General features: G+C 56.2%; 1 protein-coding gene across 4 annotated transcripts; it reads right to left on the bottom strand.

The window, feature by feature from the left end:
- Positions 1-601: 601 nt before the first annotated feature.
- Positions 602-19,515, bottom strand: ZNF335 (zinc finger protein 335). Of its 4 annotated transcripts, none has more exons than XM_019826430.3 (28): positions 19,184-19,515; positions 18,256-18,506; positions 16,722-16,962; positions 15,805-15,882; positions 15,256-15,555; positions 15,015-15,161; positions 14,026-14,172; positions 12,483-12,735; positions 12,221-12,398; positions 11,128-11,240; positions 10,280-10,298; positions 10,034-10,150; positions 9,876-9,952; positions 9,633-9,793; positions 8,686-8,918; positions 7,678-7,771; positions 7,462-7,556; positions 4,660-4,919; positions 3,713-3,824; positions 3,241-3,615; positions 2,298-2,440; positions 2,064-2,218; positions 1,870-1,973; positions 1,702-1,779; positions 1,420-1,503; positions 1,272-1,337; positions 1,107-1,188; positions 602-1,020 (listed from the first exon to the last, which is right to left on the bottom strand). In XM_019826430.3, exons 2-28 carry the CDS (start codon positions 18,454-18,456, stop codon positions 893-895), a joined length of 4,041 nt encoding a protein of 1,346 aa, XP_019681989.2. In that variant the 5' UTR covers positions 18,457-18,506; positions 19,184-19,515; the 3' UTR covers positions 602-892. The 4 variants fall into 4 exon arrangements, with proteins under 4 accessions (XP_019681989.2, XP_011279029.2, XP_011279027.2 ...); XM_011280727.4 differs by having other exon boundaries at positions 15,015-15,155; XM_011280725.3 differs by having other exon boundaries at positions 15,015-15,158; positions 19,184-19,514.
- Between the last annotated feature and the right edge of the window lie 2,849 nt (positions 19,516-22,364).

Below are 22,364 nucleotides of genomic sequence, written 5' to 3'. Positions count from 1 at the left end.
TGTCTAACTTCTCACCCTGCTGACCCCACAGTTGGGTCCCTGGTGGCCTCTGCCTGTGTCCATCGGGTCTGAAGAGTCCAGAGCCCAGCACCATCCATCTGTAAGTCCCAGACTCCCACAGCCAGGCCTGCCCTCGTACCTCTAGGGAGCAGAGGACGGGAGGCTGCGCCCAGGTAGCGAGCTAGACTCCTGCTTGACCTGCAGCCACCACAGTGAGTGAGCAGCCAGGTATGCTTCACAGTCAAGGGTCAGGAGGAAGAGCAGCTCTGAGCCACCATGGGCTTCAGGGTATGGTCTCTGTACAGACAGGCACCCGGCTGAGCTGTCCTGAGGACCTCTGGGCATGGAGATGTTCCCCTGGAGCCCAGGGGAGGAAGAGGGTCTGAAGGTGCTGGGGGGTGGGGGGTGAGGGGGCTCTTACCAGCTCAGCCATCTGTCCCAGTATCAGGCCTCTGCCCCAAGGGCCTGCCCTGCTGTCGGGCCACTGCACTTTGAGAGGCCGGGCAGGCCGCACTGTGGGGCTTGGCAGCTCCTGGGAGCTGTGACAGGCTCTTCCTCTCTGTTTCCCAAGTCCTTGCGGACAAAGTAAGATGGTCAGGACTGGACTCTGGTCCCTTTATTGAGACTGAGGGGCCAGTGGGTCCATCCAAACAAAAATAAATTTTTCTCCCCAAAGCCTGCCTGCAGGCTAGGGCACCCAGCATGTCCTGGCTGGGGCCCATGGCTGTCCCCTAAAGCCAGCAGCACAGGTCTGGCTCTCTTAGAGTGATAGGATGCTGGCTGCCCAGTGTCTGGAGACCCTAGGTGGAACAGGGAGGTGAGTCCCACTGGGTCCCCCCACCCCTAACATGGCTGGCCCCAATATCCACGGTCTGCGTTGGGCCCTTGGGGCTCAGTCATCGGTCAGGGTGATGACGTCGTACTCGATGCCCTGGTGCTGCAGCTGTTGGATGTGTTCAGGCACTGCTTCTTCTGTGCCAAACAGGCCCTGGGCTTGGGCCATAGCAGCATCGGCCACCGCTGCCAGGGGAGGGGAAAGGACGGTGAGCCTGAGGCCCCAGAAGCTGGGCCTGGGTCCCCACGGTTTTCAGGGTCCCACCCCATACCTGTGACTGCTGAGTGTGCTGCCGCCTCCAGTTGGGCCTGTGTGACAAGCTGCTGGCCTGGGGACACGGGCACATACTGGATCTAGAGGGGAGAAGCCAGTGAGATGTGGCCTTGGAGGAGTACTGCCTGTGCCCCAACTCCGCACGATTCCCCAAAGGTCCTACCTGGGACTCCTGGAGGAACGGGGCCCCCTGTTCATACTGGATATGTGTGATCTGGCCTTCCTGTACCTGGAGAGAGGAAGCCGATCTGGTGATTGAGGAGGCTGTCCACCCCTCCCCTCATTCCCATCCCTGCCCAGGCCTGGCCCACCTGGATGTGATGGCCCTCTGGAACCACGACATATTCCTGGGGGAGCAGGTGCTGGACTCCGTCCTGGGAGATGATGTATTGTACCTGGAGAAGGGTGGAGAAGAGGCAGGAGCTGGGGGCCCTGCTGAACCAGGAAGATCGAGCAGGGGGCCAGGGACACCCACCATCAACGATGGCAGCCGCACAGACCCTGAGAGGAGTAGTTGGGGAAGTACTGGTCCTCCCCAGAGTGGAGTCTGGGGGAGGGGCAGGGCGGGCTCTCCTGGCTGAGCAGGTGCTCACCTGGTTGTCAGAGGTAACCAGATGCTGTACTGTCTGGCCATCAGCTGTGGTGATCTCTTGGATATAGGTGGCTTCTTCCTGCCAGGACCAAGTCAGCTCTAGCCTCAGCTCTGTGTGCCCCCACCCCAGCCTGTGACTTGCCAGCAGGGCCCCAATCCAGGCTCTCACCTGATTGGTCACTGTCTGCTCTTGGGCGACAATGATGTGTTCCTGGCCCAGTGCCTGCTGTAGCCGCTCTGGCCCCAGGACCCCATGACTGGACTGGAGTGCAGCTGGGCAGAGAAGAGAGGGTGCTCACACAGCGGATCCAGGGAAACCTGAGGTGCCCCAGCACCCACCCTGGTCTCCCAGGGGCGGCTCACTGTGCAGCGTGGCCAGCGTGTCATCATCACTGTTCAGGATGATGGTCTGGGTGGGGGTCCGGCCTGGGGTCCGGGCAGTAGGTGTCCCCGCCTTTCTCCCATCAGGACTGTGCAGCCGCTGGATATGGAACTTGAGATGCCCATTCCGGTTGAAACTGTGGGGGAGGGAAGAAGGCTCAGGGCAGTCCCATCACGCGTGCCCAGCAGCCCCTACCCACCTGTCCCCAGCCTCACCGCTGCCCGCAGAGATGGCACGCAAAAGGCTTCTCGTTGGTGTGGGTCAGCATGTGTCGCCGCAGGTCCTTCTTGTTCTTGGAGGCAAAGCTGCACTGGCTGCACTGGTGGGGCCGCAGGCTCGAGTGCTGTGCCATGTGGGCCTGGAGCAGGAGCAGAGTCAGGGGCACTGGCCAGGTGAGGACAAGCAGCCTCCCACTGAGACAACTGTTGGGGAGTCTGTCCTCAGATGGAAGAACTGGGTGACAAGTACAAACCAGACCAAGACCTGGTGCTGCTGTGTGCCAAGAGAGGGCAAAGCCACAGGCCCTGCCATTAGGCCAGTTAGGAAGTCCTGTCCCTGCTTAGATTCAGGTTACCGCCATGTCACGTAAGGTACAGCTTCAGATGAAGGAACCCCTCCCTGGAGGTCTCCTCCAGCCCTGATGTTCTAGGGTTCTAGGCCCTGCTCCCCTCACTGAGCTGCTGTGAGGATCTGGTGCACGGTGGCAGTGAAAACTGGTGGTCCTCAAAAGGGGCCCCCCGCCTCCTACCCAGAACCACTCCCTCCTCGCCTTCTCCATGTTGTCTCCACCACCATCCTCGTACCGTGTGCGTTGCCTATTCTAGATGCCTTGTGTTTCCCTAAACGTGCCTGGTGCTGCCATGCCTGTGCCTTTGCCCCTACGGACCCAGCCCGGTTGTTGCCAGCACCCCGAGTCCACACGACCTGTTCCCGGTTTGTCTCTGCTCCGCCATATGCATTCTGTTCACACTGGGGACACCGTGAGGCATTAGTCACACCATCTGGTTTGCTTCCCCACCAGACAGAGCTCCGTCAATGCTGAGGCCTCACAGAGTCCTCTCCAACCCCAGAGAAGGACAGCGGGCCCGGCTTGCGGTGTTCAGTTAAAGTTTGTTACACAAACAAGTGGCCAAATGAGCACCAGGGGGCAGCACCTACCCGGACCTCGGGCCACTGGCGGGCACTGAAGGGGCAGTCGGGGCACTTGAAGGCACTAGGCCCGGCGTGGGCTCGTTTGTGACTCTCCATCTCTGCTCGGCCAGGGAAGGCCTCGGCACAGATCTTGCAGGAAAACTTCTTTGATGATGCCGTGCCTGCAGGTGGCGGCGAGGGGGGTACTACCAGGCCCGGGGCTTTGCTGGCTGCAGGAGGTGGGGAGGCAGAGCCCTGGGGGTCTCCCACCCGGTGGGTCCTGGCTGGAGATGGGGGCTCAGGGCCATCTCTGGGCAGCCCCCCACACTGCAGCAGCGGCCACTTGGCTCCAGGGGCCAGCGAATCCGGACTCGGGAAGGAGATGGAACCATCTGCAGTCAGCTGTAGACAGATGGGGGAGCGTGATGGACTGGGGAGGATTGGGGTGGGGGGGGGACTGACGGGGAGTGGGGGCGGGGTCAGTCACCCCAAGCCTCACCTCAATGTGGTGCAGCTGCGTCCCATCGGCTGCCATGATATAGTGGGTGCCAGCTTCTTTCAGGGTGTCGCTCACGACCACGGCCTGGGCTGCCTCCCCTGGGGGCTCCTCGCTGTGGGCACCGAGGGCGGGGAGGAGTGAGGTGGGGTTCTAGGAGGGGATGGAAGGCCACGGGAGTCCTCTTCCCCGAGAAAGTCATCAACTGAGGGGTGATGGCGGTGAGGCAGCGAAGCCCAGCGCTCCAGCCCGGGTCTGGCCGAGTGCGGCAGCGGGCGGGCCAGCGCGGGAGGCAAGCAGGGGCCGAGAGTGGAGGGCAGATGTGGAGACTGGGCTGCCTGCCGCCAGCCCAGGGGTCCTGCTTTCCACCCCAGCCACACACTGTGGTACTTTGGTGCTTGGATTAAGGGCTTTATTAGGCTGCCCAGGAGTGCAGCGAACACACGGTCTTTCTGCCCTGAACTTGCTGGGTGTGGAGGACACTGAGGGCAGCTGTCAGGCCTCCAATGCTGGCAAGGAGCCTGAGCTGGCTCTGGAGGTCAGAACTGGAATCACCCAGGTGTGTTCAGGGATCACCCAGAACAAAGAGCACATGGTTTTGGAACGCAAAGTTCGACTCCTCACTACATATCTGACCTTAGGTAAGTTATTCAATGTCCCTGGCCTATTTCCTCACCTGTGAGATGAGGGACACCTGGATCTCACGAGAATGGTTTTGGTGAGTGCACCAAATGTTTAGGTGTTTAGGTCTAGTGCCTGGAACATCTAAGAGACCAAGAAATAGTAGCTTCCAACCTCCTAACAAGAGAGACTCCGATGGCTAATCACATGGTATGTATTAGGACTTTTGCCTCCTGCCAACTAAGCTCGAGCAGGCAGAGCCCTTCTCTGGCACCTCCCAGCACACCTTATAAATGGCTGAAGGGGGTCTTGCGGGCAGCAGGTCTCACCTGTAAGGTGTGCCAGGAGCCGATGTCCCCTCCTCCATAGGGGGTGCTGTGATGACACTGTAGCCAGTCCCACCAAATGGACCGGGTGCCAGGGTGATCTGGGGCAGGTCGGGGGCACCCAGCTGACTCTCCGCTGCCAGGCTGCTCCCCGGCTCTGCCACGTGGAGGGTGACCACTTGGGGAGCGGCACCTGCCGGGGAAGGCTGCTCGCCAGGGGAGGCTAACTCTGCTTCCACGTCCTCCGACTTCACCACGGCCACCTGTGAGGGAACCGGAGGGTGTTACAAGCAGGTACAGAGGCTGGCACGCAGGGCCTCACAGCTCACCCACACTGGCCAGGGCCCGTGCCACCACCACTCATTTGTACAAACCCCACTGTGTGATCTAAAACACACCCTGGCTCTCCCAGCCCTGCCTGGCACCTGCAAAAAAACAAGACCCGGGGAGAGCAACCCTGCCCTCCCTGGGTGTCGGGCAACATCTGGAGACATTCTTTGGTGGTCACAATCGGAAGAGGGGTGGTCCTGGCCCTAGGAGTTATCTGCAGGGATGCAGCTGACAACCCCACGACGCACAGGATAGCCCCCACAACGAAGAACTATCTGGCACAAAAGGCCAAGATTGAGAGACCCTGGTAAAGGGACAGCTAGCAAACCATTTAAGAAGAAAAAAGCTTGACCTCACATCTTGCTCCAGAGCCTGCTTCAAATAGATTAAAGACCAAAATGTAATAAAACTCTAAGTATATGAAAAGAAAATGTGGATGGATATTTTATGATCTGGGGTGGGAAGATTTTTCTATAATCGTGACAGAAAAAGATGCTAAAGCCTACAGCAAAACAAACCATAAACTGCAATTAGAAAACGAAGAAATGGGGAGAGGGGGTATTTAACAGTAAATACGAGAAAAGGGGAGTCTCCCTCATCTGCAAAGAGCTCCTGCAAAGTGACGCTAAAAACACCAACAATAGAAAAACAGATATAGGACACAGTCAGAAAATAAAATGGTCTACGAACATAGTTCAAACTCATTTACGGTTATAAAATTATATATAAAAAAAGCCAAAACCATGAAACATACTTCTGCCATGCGGAAGACATTTCTAAAGCTCAGGATACCCAAGTGTTGGCAAGAGTGGAATGGAGCACAATTCTAGAGGTGGTCACATAAACTGTCTTTTTATGAGGCTTCACACCTTCAGACCTACCAATTCCACTTCTAGGAGGCTTTTTTTACAACTAAAGAATGTTTTAGGACCACCTGAAGTGTGCACTAAAGCACTGCCCTGATTGACAAAAAGCCGGAAACCCAAGCAATACAGGACCGAACGCGCTCACGCGCTCACAGCATCTCTACGGTGTAGTGGCCTGGGGATGTGAAATGGGAACACTAAGAGAGAGGACTCTGTGTGCCGGCCAGGCCACGCCTCACACACTCCAGAGCAAGCAAAAGTGGAGGTGTTGACGAGCATGAATTGTGTGAGCCCATCTTTTTTAGAAACAACGTCTCCATGTTAGCCTGTACGTGCTCAAAACTGGAGAAATGCCTATTTGCCACTGGCGGCGGTGGGGGTGGGGGGGAGGGTTGTTAAGGACTTTCACTTTCTGTATAGAACATTTCCTAATGGTCATTTTGGTTTAACATATGTTTTTGTAATCAGATTAAAAAAAAAAAAAAAACTGGCATGAGAACAACAGACAGCAATAAAACAGAACTTGTATAGAAATGGGCTCCTATAAATATGGGAATCTAGAACGTGATAAAGCAGACATTTCCAACCACAGGGGAAGATTTGATATACTACACTGTACAACTTTTGGGAAAAAAAAAATAAAGCGAGTCCCCTACCTTTCTGTATACACCAAAAATAAATTCCAGGTGGAGTAAACATTTAAGTGGAAAAAAGTGAAACCCTAAGCAGAAAGAAACCCTAAGAAGAATATACAAATGTTTATATAATCTTGGGGTGATTACAGGCCTTTCTAGGGATGGTATCAAAGGCAAAAACCATGAAAGACCGATTTAACTAACTAAAAACGTAGAACTTCCAAACACCCCCAAAGGCATAATGAAACCCTACGGAGGTCCCCAGGCCCAACACCAGGCTCCCCCCTCCACAGAGTTCCGTCTGCCCTCCAGCCCCTGGAAGCACATCATTGCTCCCAGTTCCTGGAATTTATCATCTCAACACACATTCTACATCTTTTCGAGAGGCTGGGAGACCGATAACAAACCTCTCCCTACCTTAGAGGAGTGTGGGGTGTGCAGAGCGGGCAGGGCGGGGGTAGTGGAAGGGTGACCCCAGGCGGCCAGAAGGCAGCAGAAGTGAAGATGATGAGCTGGGGGCAGGGGGTCTGCTGGGCATGAGGTTCAGGGTTAAGACAGGCTAGAGGGGAGGGAGCCTTGGGAGCCTCCGGGCCGTGGGAGGGGGTGTCGCGGAACGAGGGTGCTAGGCTGGATGAGAAGCTGGCCGGGACCTGCAGTACAGGGCGGCCGCAGAGCTAGGAGACCTGAACCAGCAGGACCCCAGAAGCCACGAGAGCAGCGCTTACCGCTCAGCCTGGCAGAGGCCGCTGGTGAGTGGAGCTGAGCGGAAGCCCCTCTGACCTCCCTGGCACAGTGGGTCCCCCTCCTCTGTGTTTGCCCACAGGGTTTCAGCGGACTGTCTCCCGGTTAACTGGGCGCGCCCCGAGGGCAGGGCATGTCTGCCTCACCACCCTCCTCCCCTCCCAGTGTCCAGTGCACAGCGGGCGCCTAAGGTGGCGGCACGGGGGAGGCGGTGGCGGCCCCGGGCAGCTCACCTGCAGGGCTGTGCCCCCCAGCTCCCGCTGAGCACTCATGTTCAGCAGCAGATCCAAGGCTGTCTGCGTGGCCATTGCCGTTGACTCCTCAGCTCCTGGGTCGGGTGAGACCTGAGCCTTAGGATGGGCCGGGGCCCCCTCTCTCCCTCCTCCAGCCCCGGCACGTGCCCCGCCCCTGCCCCGCTCCCCAGGCTCCCCCGCTCCCCCAGGGCTCACCTTGCTGGTAGATGATGGTGGCGCCACCAAGGGTGTCGGAACAGAGCAGTGGGGGGGTCTCAGGTGCCTGGAAAGGTGCTGCCTCTGGGGGAATCTGCGGAGTGGGGATGTGGCCAAACCTGAGAGGGGGCAGCTCAGATTCGAGCACCGGTTGCCAAGCACCTCCTGTGTGTCAGGCACTTCACATCTGCCGGCTTGTCTCACCTTCACACAACTACAATGCCAGGTATTTATCAGCTCGGTGCCACAGATGAACTGACCGAGGCTCAGAGAAATGAAGCGACTGCTTAAGATCCCACAGCGAGTAAGTAGCAGAACTGGGGTCTGAACACAAGACTGACACTAGAGGCTGTGTTCTACCAGCACATCGCAGTGGTCCATCTTCTGGGGCACAAAAAGAGTAGGTGGTATACTCAGCTATGAGACTATACTTCTTGGCCTGCCTTGCAGCTAGGTAAAGTGTGGCCTTGTGGCTAAGCAGGAGCTTCCGGTTAAGTTCACGAGGAAGACAGATGGGAGAGATGGCAGGCTTCCTTTCTGCCCTTCTCCCATCTCTTCCTCCTGCTTCTTGCCTGGGATGTGGCTAGAAGGCTGGAGCTCCTGCAGCTATACTGGACCATGAGGCAACCACAAAGATAAAAGTCGTATGCCTAGGATGGCTGGGAAAAAATATTGAGAGAACTTGGTCCCTGATGACTGACCACAGAGCTGCCAAACTAGCTCTAAACTGCTAACCTTTGGACTTCTTTTATGCAAGAGAAAAATGGACTATTGCCACAATTAAACTCATATTTCCATGCTCTATTACTAGCACTGGAAAGCCACGCCCACTCTGAGCTTAGGGCTGACATGTGTGTGACCCCATCTGCTCAACTGGAGAAGCTGGGGCCATTTTGTTGCCTCAATGTGTAAATGAGGATGCCAGGGACTGGAGGGGTGACAGGACACGGTCATCCTGGCCCATGCTCCCCAGCCCCTTCTGTCCGCTGCCTGCTTGGCGGAGCTTACCTCAGGAGGCCCTGGGGAGCTGGCGGGTGGCCCGGGGGCCGCGCTGTGCTGCTGCTTCAGCTCCTCAATCTGCTGCAGAGAGAAGAAGGGGCGACGGCGGGAAGGGGGCTCCTCAGGGTGGCGCCGCCCCCACTCCTCGAAGCTGCTTGCGTGCCGACACCGTACGTGCAGGCGGAGGTTCTTCTTGTGCCGGGTGCTGAAATGGCAGTACTCACAGGCGAAGGGCTTGGCCCCTGCAGGCACACGGGAAGGGACGCTTAGGCTTCCCCACCCTCTCCGGGAAGCCTTCCGTGGTCCCAAGGACCCCTCTGAGGGATCCACTCCTGGGGCTTCGCTCCCAACACATGCCGCTGTCCGATCTGGTGGGCCAGGACAGAGAGGAACCAGGCCCACCTCCGGCACTCCCAGCCTTCCCAGGAGCGTCTTATTTTCATGTCAGGTGACCACACACTTCTCTTACGAACCGTCCCTCCCGGGTAGACGGGGATCTGGCCCACTACGGTGTCTCGTCTCTAGTGTGCCCATCAGAGGGCTGCGCGCCGAGGAGGAGAAAGAACCAACTGTTCTGTCCACGTTCTGCGGGCCGAGCATGTGACGCCGCTTCTCCCACTTCACGTGTGAGACCGGGGCCTCCAGAAACACCTCTTCCCCAGCACCCAGCGCCCAGTACAGACAGGGCTCCAGACACAAACAGAACTCACTTTGGCAACCACCACATGGTAGGTGCTCTGACTCCCTCTCATAGCAAGTTAGCCCTTGGCCACACAGAGAAGAGCTGGCTTGGCCCAGGAGAGCGGGTGACACCCCAGAGGGGATGTCCTGATACCTGAGAAGCCCGGCTGGCTGCGGAGGGGGAGGAAGAGGACAGAGCCGAGCCTGCCGCCTAGGGGCATGGCAAGTGGAGGGTTCACCAACTTGCCCTCGGGCCAGGGCGGGGCTGGCCTGACCTGTGTGCTTGACAGCCACATGGGAGAGCAGGAAGTCCTCTCGGAAGGTGCGGTAGGGGCAAAAGCTGCATTTGAATGGCTTGTCGCTGACGTGGGACAGCTGGTGGTTCAGCAGTGCCTTCTTGTCCTCACAAACAAATTCACAGAACTCGCACTTGAACCTGGAGGTGGTTGGAGGAAAGCTCAGTGGTGGGGTCGGGTGGGGTGCTCCAGCCCCAGGGGCCTCCTTAGGGATGGATATACCTGCGGTTGGCGACAGCCTGGATATGTGTGAGCAGGTGCATCTTAAAGGTGTAGCGCTTCTTAAAGGACTTTCCACACTGTGAGGGGTAGGGTGAGTTAGAGATGGGAGTGCCCAGGGAGACCCTGAGCCCCTGCCCCCAGCCCTGGGCCCCACCCACCTTGTCACACATGTGGGGCTTCTCAGTGCTGTGTGTCTTCATGTGCTGTGTGAGTCTCTTCTGCATGGGGTACACACGGCCACACACAGGGCACGGGAAGGAGCTCAGCTTCGGAGTCTGGGAAGGGACAAGACGGGACCAGATGAAGAGAGAAGGGGAGGACAGAGGGGGAGACCTCACCTCCTGCCCCCACCTGATAAGCAGCCCTCAAGCAGGCTCCCTTCCCGGGCCAGGCCCCAGACTCACCGGATCTGGCCTCTTCTTCCTGAGGGAGAAAGGCATAGGGGTTAGACCACTGCTTCCCCAACCCCACCACAAACTCTCTCACACGGACCGGACCGTCTCAGCCCTGAGTGTCCCTTCTGCCCAGCCAAGCCCTTCTCTCAGAATAGGGCTTCCCCAAGTGGAGTTTGCTAGGAGATGCTAAGAGGCACGCTGTAAACAAATTCTAGAATGGTGCCTTCTTCCTGTCACAAAATACACGTGCATTTTAAAGGCCCTGAGAAGTCCTGTAGAAAAGAGCTGGCGAAGCAGGTGTTCAACCTGGTGTCCCTAATCTTACTTCCGCTCTCCCCTTTTCTTAAGAAAACCCATTAGCATCATGGAGAACAGCCTTTCCCACAAGCACAATTTGAAAGTCACTTTTCTCCTGAAATCCTGTATCCGACCTCTGCTCACGTACCATCCTAAGCAGAGTGAACTCCTTCCCAAAGCTGTAGATCTAACGACAACGTAGTGAGCAATCACAGGGCCCCTAAGGATTTTCCTCCACCCATCTGTCCCATGTCTGCTCTGTCAGTGCTGAGAGTCGGGAGTCTGCAAGATCTTTAGATAATTTACTGAGCTCCTTTAATCCCCTCAACAATGACTGTCCCCATCTTACAAAGCTCATAGCAGGGAAGAGACAGAACAAGAACCCTTCAGGCCCTGCTACTGCTCTGAGCCACATGAGCTGGGATGAACGGCCTTATCTTTCGCAGGTCTGTGACGTGCGGTGAATAGTGTGGCCCAGAGCAGGTGCTCAGTAAAGGGGGAATGTGGTCACACCGGGCCTCTGCTTCCTGCCCTGGCCCACCCCACCCACGCACACTGACCGGTCTCGGCTGTGCACGGCTGCGTGCCGGGCCACGTCCTTCCGGTAGACGCTGGCATAGCTGCATTCGCCACACTTGTAGGGCTTACTACCCACGTGATTGAACATGTGCTCCTAGGACAGAGGCAAGAGGACAGTGGGCTGGGGCTGGCCTCCCCCTCCCCCCTAACCTGTGCCCACAGCCTCAGAGCTGCTCCCAGAACGAGTGCAGGAAGGGCAGGTGCCTGTGAGGGCTGGGGACTCTCCCCAACACGGGCACCTACTTGGCACCAGGCCCTGTGCCAGCTCACCATCTGACAGAGGCAGAAACTGAGGCTCACAGGGAAGGGACGTGCTGGGGTCCCACAGTGACCCTGTGAACAGTGGAGCTTGGAGCCAAACCCAAGCGGCACAGCCCCAGCGTACTCTGGCACAACCCAGCCCCGGTAGGGCTCCGGAGAACAACTTTCAGGTCACGGGGCCCTGTCTGGGGAGGAACTACCGCGTGCAGAAAGCACGGGGGCTTTGACCAGCTGTGCTTCAGGTGGCCCCTACTCCCCACAGCGGCCAATTCTCTGCCTCACTTTGGCCAAGCCACGGTTTCCTGGGTCAGTAAAATGGCACTATCGATACCTACAGTCTCTCCAGGCTGCGCAAGCCTGGAACCCGAGCGTGCCTGCCTGCCAGGTCCAGGTACTGGATAAAAACGGCTCAGGGTCACAGCAAGCCCACTGGCGCTTTTGGGTAAATGATAAAAAAAGAGCCCCTTTCTGGAGACACCTGACGGCCACCTACCGGAAAACTTTCTAACACACAGAATTAGGGAGAGCCCGTTTCCCTGCCATTTGCCAGTGCGTGTGGTGAACAGGCACGTCTGTGCTGGCTGCGGCGTGAACAGCCCCCCCGAAGATGCGACGCCACTATGCCGCGTGCAGTCTGCGGAAGTGCCCGCGGCTCCCCCCCCCCCCCCCCCCCCGGCTCCTTCAGCACGGCAGCGGCCCAGGCACGTGCCCTGCGAAGGGGCAGAAGGTGCCAGCGAACGACCCGTCAACTCCACTCCCTCCTGGCACCTTCACGTTGGTCCCGTGCCGCGCCTGCCCTTCCCCGCCGCGCACCTTGAGCGAGGACCAGCGGCGGGAGCGATAGCTGCACTGCAGGCACTTGAAGAGCTGGGGGTCCCCGGCCTCATGGGAGTTGACGTGGAAGCGCAGGTCCTCATGGGACAGGAAGCGGGAGCCGCAGATGCGGCACAGGAAGGGCCTCAGGAGCGGTTTGGGTGACTTGTAATAATACCTGCCAGGAGGGTGTTGGGAAGAGGTGTGGCTGGGCCGGGGCCGCCGGGCTGTCTCCCCCTACCCTCATCTCTGCTCCACGTACTTGCGGTATTTCTTGCCGAGGAAGCGCCTGGAGGGTCGGCCCCGGCGGCGGGGTGGGGCATCGGGCTCATCCTGACAAGAGGGGGCTGCGTTCTCTGCATCCGACTGGCTCACGCCAGGTTCCACGGGGCCCCTATCAGCCTTGTCCAGGGCCACCAGGCATCCCGGGCCAGAGGAGCTGGGTGCCTCGGGGTCCTGAGGCTCTGGTGGGCTCTGTCCGCTCTGGGAACTCACTAGAGGCTCTCCTTCCACACCTGTGTGCACATGGTGGCAAATCAGCCACGGACGCACCAGGACAGACGTGGACAGGTGTGCCAGAGGCCAGCCAAAATACTTCCTTCAACCACTGTCACAGACCACTGATGGGCACATCAGGCCGTGGGACAGACGCAGGCCCCTCCTGCAACTGACATGCTGCTAGATGGCACAACTTAAACGGGACGGTCTGCGGCAGCAGCGAGAGAGCTGGCGACCTCCCCGTCAAGAGACCCGCGTGCCAGCTCAGCTCTGACACCAGACTTCGGTGCCTCCTCGCGCCTCTCTGAGTCTCATTTTCCCATCTGTCAGATGGAGACGATAAGTGCTGCTCTAGTGACCTCATGGGAACATTCTAGAGTCTGGGAATGACAGCAGTACTTTAACATTGGCTTTCTTTAGGGAGGCCGGGTGGCTGGAGGGCAGATGGGAGGAAGAGAGAAGACAGAGCATCACTGCACGCACTCCTAACCTTTTGAAGTCTGAACAGTCTGAATGTGCTACCTATTCAAAAACATCCATTGTATTCCAATGCAATGTTTTAAAAATTAAAAGTGACATAGACAATGCTGGCAACATCCTGCTTCTTGATTGGGATGCTCAGCTACACAGGCGCATTCATCTTGTGAAAATTCCCTAAGCCTTGCACTTAGGATGTGTGTGCCTTCCCATACAGACCTTAATAAAACGCTATTCTTAAAAAAGACACTGAAAATGTGTAACAATCTCCCCTATACAGCACATACAAAAAGTTATCATGTGTTTTTGTGTGTGTATGTTTACCCCTTAAAGCGATCCCGAAAAGCCAGATGCTATCACCTCCATTCCTAACAAGGGAACAGGGGATTCGAGAGGCAAAATAACACACTCTGAGTCACACAGCCAGTAGGTGGTGGAGCCATTCATGGCCATGATCGTGCTTTCTAGTCCCCAGCCTGTAATGCTCCAAGCCAGTGTTTCTTGGACACAGTTTCAGCCCTCAGACTTGTTCTCATTTCAGTAATCACACTTATAACTTATCTTCTTAGTTCAATTATAAAGATTCAAACTTCTCCCGCGCTCCAACATCTTACCACCGAGAGGCCCTGTCACAAAGCTGATATATTGCTTATCGGGGTTTCTCAAGCTTGGTCTCGGAGGGCCGTCCCTTTATGAGGCGGCCTTCAGGTCACCCTGACTTGTATGTGCTGCCCTGAGTGGCACCCTCAGTTCCCAGGGCTCCACAGAAGCAAGCAGGGAAGGAGGCCATCCCTCAGCCCCCCACACGGCCCCACGTGACCAACTCTCACCATCTGAGAGGTCCGCGGTCTCCAGGCGAGGCAGCTTCCGAGGCCGGCCAGGTCTCCTTCGGGGTCTTGGGGTACTGGGAGTAGGGCGCTGGGGCCGTAGCTGCCGGCCCCGGGGCTCATCCTCGGCCGGATTGTAGTCACTGTCCTCTGTGGAGGCCGAAAGCAAAGGTGGGCATCAGTGCCGGACCCGCCCTTTCAGCCCTAATCCCTGGCCCAACTTCCCTAGGAAGAGGCCCACTTCCCATCCCTGCCTACTCCTCCTTCAAGCCTATCAACCAGTGATGCCTCCCTCCAAAAAGCCCTCCTGGCCTCCCACTAGCTGACTATGAGTGCCTCTCTCCAAGCCCCTTTCTCTGCACCTTTCCTGACTCCTACCGCCAACTCAGGCAGCGCTCCACTATGAAAATTAGAAAAAGGTGCCCGTTTCTTAAGACACTTCATAGCCATTGTTAGAAGATAATTGAAATAAACAATGAAGTCTACAAACTGTGACGACTATGCTATCCAGTGCAGGAGCCACTGGCCATATGCAACGACCGAGAACTTGTGCCTTGTCTACACTAACACGTATTTTTTTTTTTCAGTAACAGATAATTAAGTGTAAAATACATACTGGCTTTCAGAAGACTAGTATAAAAACGCAAAGTAAAACAACCCACTGATAATTCTGATAAAGCTTAATTTTATCTTTTTTCTTTAACTTTTTAAAACATAGCTACAAAGCTATGTAAGAAGTTCATATGCAGCTTATTCTATTTCTGTTGGACAAATGTGAACGTGGCCCTCTTAAAGGTGGTGCTCTTTTTCAGTGTGCAGTCTCCACAACCGCACACAGAGGTCCTGACCCCAGAGCCCCAACTCCTCTGTTTTATACCGGAGGCACACATGTGTACCAACTCCTCTTTCCCAGTCCTCTATGTGGGCCAGAGGGAATTCGGTATTTGTAGATGGGGATGGGGATGGCACTCCTGGGAGCTAAGGTGGCCTACCCTCTAGGTCGTCAATGGCACCAGCGTCGACAATGTCATCATCATCTTCCTCCTCTGGCCCCTCTTCGTCTGGGGTCTTGGCAGAGGTACCCCACTTCCTTACCAGACGCCCCTTCTTACCGGCTGCGGTTGCTGCTGCTGCTGCTGTGAAGAGAAGACAAGCTTGCCACGTCTGGCTGGCGGCACCCCCCACCCCCCACCCCCCGCACAGCCCCAGCCAGGCAGGCCGCCGTCAACGCACCTGGTCGGAAGTGCCGCTCCCGCATGTGGCGCAGCAGCGTGGCCTTGGTGCTGCTCCGGTACTGGCACATCTTGCACTTGAACTGCTGTACCACCACCACTTCCATCATGGCCTCCAGGCTCTGCAGGTCTGGCTCCTCGGTACCAGAGCTTGGGGGCGGCTGTGCTGGGGAGCTGGGCCTCCCCCGTGCCTCCTCGGGGGGCTCTAGGCATGTGGACGTGGGGCCGTCAGCCAGGGCCTCGATGGCTGCCAGGCTGTGGGCCAAGGTGGAACTGGACATCGGCGAAGCCATGGGGGCACCTGTGGGTGGGTGAGGGAGTCGGAGGGCAGGGGGGTGGAGGGGAAGGTTGGCCATGAGCAACAGCTGTCCCTCCCAGGCAGGCCCAGGGATCCTAGAACCCAACCCCCCACCAGAGTGGCAGTGGGGAAACTAGGGCCCAGAGCAGAGGACGACCTGCTAGGATCACACAGTGAGTTTGTGGCGGAGCCTCCCTCTCCAACTCCCTCGCCCACTGCAGGGCGCCCTGGGTCTGCTGCCTGGGGTCTCACCATCGTCCGGGCCCTGCAGGATCAGGTACCGGGCAGTCTCGGTTCCGCCATCCTCAGCACTGGTTACGGTGATGCAGCCTGGGCAGAGATGGGGGGAGGGGATTCCCAGCTGACAATGACAACTGTCACCGCCCATATTCATTCTGGCTCACCCATGCAACTATGAACTAGCTGCATTGCCCCCCGGAGCCTCATCTGTGCCCTGCCCCTGTCCACGCCCCCACCCAGAACAGGGCTGTTGGGAGGTCTAGTGTGCATGACACGCTGGCCCAGGAGCTGGCCTACGGTCACACAGATGCCAGGGCTACCCCAGCTGCCCCACCTCTGACCACTAAACCTGGAGAGTCTCCCTTCCTGTCTCCAAACTTCTCCAAGGTCAAGGCCTAGCCCCTGCACCACTTTATCAGGGTTGGCTTTCCACACCACCCCAGGACCATTTGAAGACTGTGGCCTTTACACCATTAACAACAGAAGGTACAGTGTGGTCAATCACGAGTACAGAATCTGGAGTCAGACCGTCTGAGCCCATGGCCCAACACCTGCTGGTTGCAGTGGGTCCTCTGTACCTCAAAACTCTCATCTCGACTGTGAGGATGATAATAGCATCCAGCTTTTTTGGGGTCACTGGGAGGATTAATGAGCTACCATATGTAAAGTGCTTGGAACGAACTCCAGTACAAATTAGGTATTATTATTTCTATATTTATTGAGTGTTTATCACATGCCCATGCCAGGCACTACACTGAACTGTCTTATTAAATCCTCACCTCACTTACCACTACGAGACAGAGGCTGCCGTTCCCCCATCGTACGCTTAGAGTGGCAGGGTTATGTGTCCAAGTTTGCATGGTTGGTTCTGCTGGACCCCACAGGAAGACCCCTGTGGGTCAGCTCTTACCGCCCTCTGCCTGACTCACTTGGGATTAGGTCTGGCCCGATGGTGGACTCGATGATCTTGTCAATGGCTGAGCCCAGGTCCGAGGAAGAAGCCGTGCAGTCGGACACCAGCATGTTGGCGTCTGGGAGAGCGCTGGAGTGCACCAGTGCTGGGGGGCCGCCTGTCACTCCCTCCACTGGCCCACGGGACACAGAAGAGGAATCAGGGAGGTAGCCGTGGGGCAGGGGGTCTGTGCTGGAGCTGCTCTCAGATACTTCCTCCTGGGTGATTGGAAACAGGGATTTTAGAAGCCACGGATGGAGCAGGGCCAGTTGCCACCCACTAGATAGAGCTCCTTGGCCATGGTGAGTAGAGGCATCCACGCTGTCAGCCCCACAAAGGACCAGCAGAAGCCCTCCAGTCACAGAGCCACACAAGAACAAGTCTCAGGGTCCCTGGCTCTGGTCAGGTAAGAGGCCCCATAATCCCCACACCCACACAACAACCAGGCAGAGCTATTTTCACTGGGCCTTTGAATTAGCTATTTCCTCTGTCTGAAATGCTTCCCAGCGTTGCACCATGGCTAATTCCTGCCCAGCCTTCTCACCACCATTTACTTGGTACTTCTTCTAGGAAGTTAACCCTGACCCCCAAGGCTAGAGTAGGACCCCTCTGTCCTCAGTGCCGTAGTTGTCTGCGTCCCCTCCGTTATGGTTCACTCTAGAGTAATATGTTCTAGGTCAGACGGTACTTTCCATTAAGGCCGGGCTCACATCTGTCTTGAGTCCTGCTGTATCCCCCGGGTCCAGCACAAGCTGGGCACACGGTAGGCCCATCTCTGCTGAATTAATGAAATCCTGGACCCCAAAATGGGGTCCATCATCGTGCAGCTCCACAATGTGATGTCCTGGAAATCATTATCTTGCAGATAATAACAATGGTAATGGCTAATATCTACTGAGTGCTTACTATGTGCTGAGCACTGTTTCTATTGCTCTGTATATGCTAATTCATTTAATCCTCACAAAAGCCCTATTGAGACATATGTATTTATCATTCCCACTCTACAGATGAGAAAACTGAGAGCTAGAAGTGGGGTGGCATGTCCAAGATCACAAAGCCAGGAATGGCAGAGCCAGAAGGAGACAGTTTTACAAAGCATTTCCAAGAGTATTCTCTATGAGGCAGGCATTCCTGCTCCATTTTACAGACAGAAGAATGAGCCTCAAAGAGGTCCCCCAGTGAATCGGAGGTAGAGGTAAGACTTGAACCAGGACGCCTGCATCTCAAAGAAGGAAGAGAGTGGAGTGGGTAAGGCCACTGCTTAGATTTGAACCTTGGCTCTGTCGGCTTGCTCTCTGTGCCCTGTAAGATGTGGAAAAGAGTGATATGCCTTACAAGGTATGAGGCTTAAATGAGAAAATCCATGTTAGGGGTTTGGCATGGTGCCTGACACACAGTAAACCAAAACCAAATATTAGTTACAAGCTAGCCTTTCTGACTGCTGCCCTTGGCTGCCAGGCATGCTGCCTGCGGTCCCTGCCTCCACCCACGCCGGCCAGCACGGTCCATACCAGAGAGCTGCTGCCGCGGTCGGAGCTCTGCCCCACGCCAGAGTCGTCGGCCTCAGCCGGCCCCGGGGCGGCCGCGGCGTCGCTGCTGTCGGCCGACACGGCTTCAGAGGTGCCCACGCCCAAGCCGCTCTCAGAGGGCTCCTCGGGCCGGCCAGGCCCAGGGGCCGCGTCGCTACTGCTCTCCACTTCGTTCTCCTCCATCGGCTCGGGGGGCCGCCTGACAGGGACTCGCAGGGTCTGGATCCTTCACTCTGCCAGAAGAGGTGACCCGGGCTGGAACAGGTGGGCCTCCTTCCCGGCCCCGGCAACCACGGCCCACCCAGCTGCACCCGTGTGCCCATTTCGCAGGTGCAATGACGGAGTCCCCGACGGGGAGGGGCTTTCTCGTGTACAGAGACAGGAGCTTTGGGAAAACAGGACCGAGAAGCCTGGCCTCCCAGTCTAGAGCCTTTCCCCAGCCCCAGGAGGATGGTCAGTGGCCGGTAATCTTGACCCTCCTCGTCTCCCCTCCATGATTCCCGCAGCGTGGTTCGCTCTAAGAGCCCTGTCCGGGCTCAGTGGTTCAGCCCTTCGGCCCCCCGAGTCCCCCCGGGTGCAGGGTCGGTGGTACAGCCCGCAGGCCCCCTGGGTCAGTGGCTCGCTCCCCCCCTCCCCTGGTTCCCATGCGGAGGGGGCTGACAGCGACGGTCCCGGGGCCTGGCGACTCGGGGCTGTCCCCGGCGCTGCCTGAGCTCCAGGCCCGACGCCATCTTGTGGCGGCGCCGGGTTTCCGCTCAGGCAAGTGCGAGAGCGACTAAAGGGCCTGGGACCCCGGGGCCCTGTTCGGACAGCCCCGCCGGCCCGGGAGCTCGCCGCCGGCTATCCCCGTATTCTGGCCCCACTTCGCGGCAGGGTGCAGTGGGGCGACCTGACTCTACCAGACGCTCACCTGACGCTTTCGTAGCCGTGCTTCTTTCCGACTCCGGCATCGACGAGGTCGCCATCCTCTTTCCCCCGCTGCGGAGGGACCCATCGGCCCACCGTAGGCCGGAACTACTTCCTACGCCGACCCAGAGAAAGACCGCTTTCCGGTGTGTCGGAAGGTCGCCCTGAGGCCTCAGAACCATAGTCCAGTCCGGAGAGAGTCTAGGATTTTATATGTCGCCAAGTGTGGGTGACGGAGTCCGCTATGGGCTGGGGACTACTTTCTCGCTTGGCGGAGGGTTACACTGGGAGTGGTTATGAGACGTCATTGCTGGGTCCCTTCCCTGGGCCGCAGGGTTGGGCGCGGCGAAGGCTGCCCCACGTCTGGGGGCGTGGCTTTCAGTGACCTGGCCACGCCCCTCCCGGAACCAATCCTGAGAGTGTGGGCCACCGGGAGGTTTTAACTTGGCGGGAGAGGAGTAGACATCATTAGTCATTTCGCCTGGCTCGTGACCGATGACTTAACGCTCTTATCGAGCCTAATCGAATCCTTCCCGATTAGGTTTGATATGTCCTGGGAGGAGGGGAGCATATAATCCTCGTCCAGATGGGGAAACTGTACGGGTCGGGAGATTGTAAGTGGCTGGTCCAAAATCACAACAAGGCACTCGGGAGGCAAGCCCGGATGGCTGCATGCGAGAAAATGGAGGGAATCAAACCGCGGCCCTTAGTGAACTTTGTTTACGTATTTGTTGCATTAATAGAGATGGAGGTCAAGACCTCCTCCACAACCCTCGTCTGCTCAGTGTAGACCTGTGTAGGTGTATTTAAAGGTCTACAGCCCTTCAGGTAGGCCCCTTTCTCCTGATACTGCAAATGCCACCTTTGGCCCTACTTTTTGTTTAAGCCGGGTGCTCTCCTTTGTCCCTAATTCTGCGTTGCGCTAGTTACTTTCCTCAATTGAAAAACACAAATGGGGTGGGAGAGGAAGAATCTCAAAAAACTCCTATTAAAAGAAAAAAAAAAACTTTAAAAGGGCAAAGGTGCTTTGAGTTGTTAAAATCTGTGTGTACTTGAGTATGAGGGGGTTTCCCTGGTCCTTTACTAGGAGCAGGCTTTGCGAGGGGTAATAAAGCATGAGGCCTTTGGATGGCCTAGGTCCCCTCGTCACCTCCTACCTCCCATCCAGCAGGATCAGGCCCCCAGAGCAGCCCCGGAAAGCTGGGCCGACATGGATGATGACAGGTTGGTTCTGCACTCCCTGAGCAGGTTTCCCATGAGGACCTGATTTCTCAGCTCTGTAGAGCCACCCCAACCCCCACCACTTGCCACTAGGGTATATCCTGCCTCTGACAAGTCACCTCTGCCAAGGATGTTGGGGGTACTCAGGACTAGTCCCACAGCACCATTCCATCCCCAGCCCAACTAAGGCTCAACCCTAACCTTGGTCTTTGGCACCAAATCACAAGATTGCAGAATGTCATGATGTAAATAAAAGGCAACAACCTCATCATGGAACAGAACTGAGGAGCCCAAGGCCCAAAGACAGAAAGCTCACGGCCCAAGGTCACGTTGGAAACAGCATGTCAGAGTCCTTCCGATACAAAAAGAAGCAAGCCAACCCTGGTTTTCCGACTGCCAACCCACGGTTCTTCCCACCAAAACATGCAGTTTGTAGTTGTGGCCTTAGCCCCGATGGGATTTCTTAGAAGCAGCAAAGTGGGTCTGGGTGAGAAGGACAGAGCACACCATTGAGAGAAGTGCTAAGAGGAACCAAGAGGGAAAGAGGAGGGAAACACTTTGAATGAGTACCTACCATGTGCCAGGCTGCACATGCACTTTGCTGCATCATGGTGCCTTAAGGAAGCAGGGGTCGTTCTCATCTTACATTGTAGAGAAGAGGAAGCTGAGGTTCAGGGAAGGGTGGTGATTTGTCCAAAGTCACACCACCAGGAGGGTGGGATGTAGAGGCAGATCTATCTGATTTCAAAGCCCCAAGCACTTGAGGTGCCAAGTGCTGTATGCTTAGTAATCGCAACACTTAAAATACTCTGTTGCCGGTCACTGTTCTAAGCACTTCACCTGCATTAATTTATTTAATCCTCAAAACCACCCTGTGAGGTAGTTGCCATCATTGTCTCCATTTTAGGTATGAGGAAACAGGCACAGAGCAGTAAAGGAATCTAAGTAGGGGGTAGAGCTGGGATTGGAAACCAGGCAATGTGGCCCCAGACTCCACACTTTTTGATTGTTGTACGGTTGCTCATGTAGTAATAGTAGTAATAGGTGATACTTTAACTGTTCTTTCCTGAGCTAGGGTGGTTACTATTTTCCCATTTTACAGGTGAGGAAACTGAAGCCCAGAGAAAGAGACTTGCTCAAGATCACAGTGAATTTCTAATAGGATTGGGGAGGATTAATCATACTAGTAAATGTTTACTGAGCACTTACCAAATACCGAATGATACAGTAGGTGCTTCTTATGCATTTTTTATTTAAAACAATTAAAAAATTTTCAAATATTTATTTATTTTTAAAAGACAGAGAGGTGCCTGGGTGGCTCAGTTGCTTGGGCGACCGACTTTGGTCATGATCTTGCAGTTTGTGAGTTCAAGCCCCACGTCAGGCTCTGGGCTGACAGCTCAGAGCCTGGAGCCTGCTTCGGATTCTGTGTCTCCCCCTCTCTACCCCTCCCCTGCTCACGCTCTGTGTCTCTCTGTCTCTCAATAATAAATGTTTAAAAAAATTAAAAAAAAAAAGAGTGCGAGTGGGGAAGGGGCAGCGAGAGAGAGAGAGAGAGAGGGAGATACAGAATCCGAAGCAGGTTCCAGGCTCTGAGCTGTCAGCCAAGAGCCCAACGTGGGGCTCGAACCCACTAGCCGTGAGATCATGACCTGAGCCGAAGTCAGACACCCAACTGACTGAGCCACCCAGGCGCCCCTAAAAAAAATTTTTTTTTAATGTTTATTTTTGAGAGAGAGAGAGAGAGACAGTGCGAACAGGGGAGGAGCAGAGAGAGAGACACACACGCAGAATCTGAAGCAGGCTCCAGGCTCTGAGCTGTCAGCACAGAGTTGGATATGGGGCTCAAACTCAAACCAAGAGATAATGACCTGAGCCAAAGTTGGATGCTCAACCGACTGAGCCACCCAGGCGCCCCATAAAAAAAAAAAATTTTTTATGTTTATTTTGAGAGACAGAGAGAG

Source organism: Felis catus, chromosome A3, assembly GCF_018350175.1.
Source record: "Felis catus isolate Fca126 chromosome A3, F.catus_Fca126_mat1.0, whole genome shotgun sequence".
Lineage (NCBI taxonomy): Eukaryota > Metazoa > Chordata > Mammalia > Carnivora > Felidae > Felis > Felis catus.
Note: the sequence above shows the minus strand (reverse complement) of the source record. Positions and strands in the feature narration are given on the sequence as shown.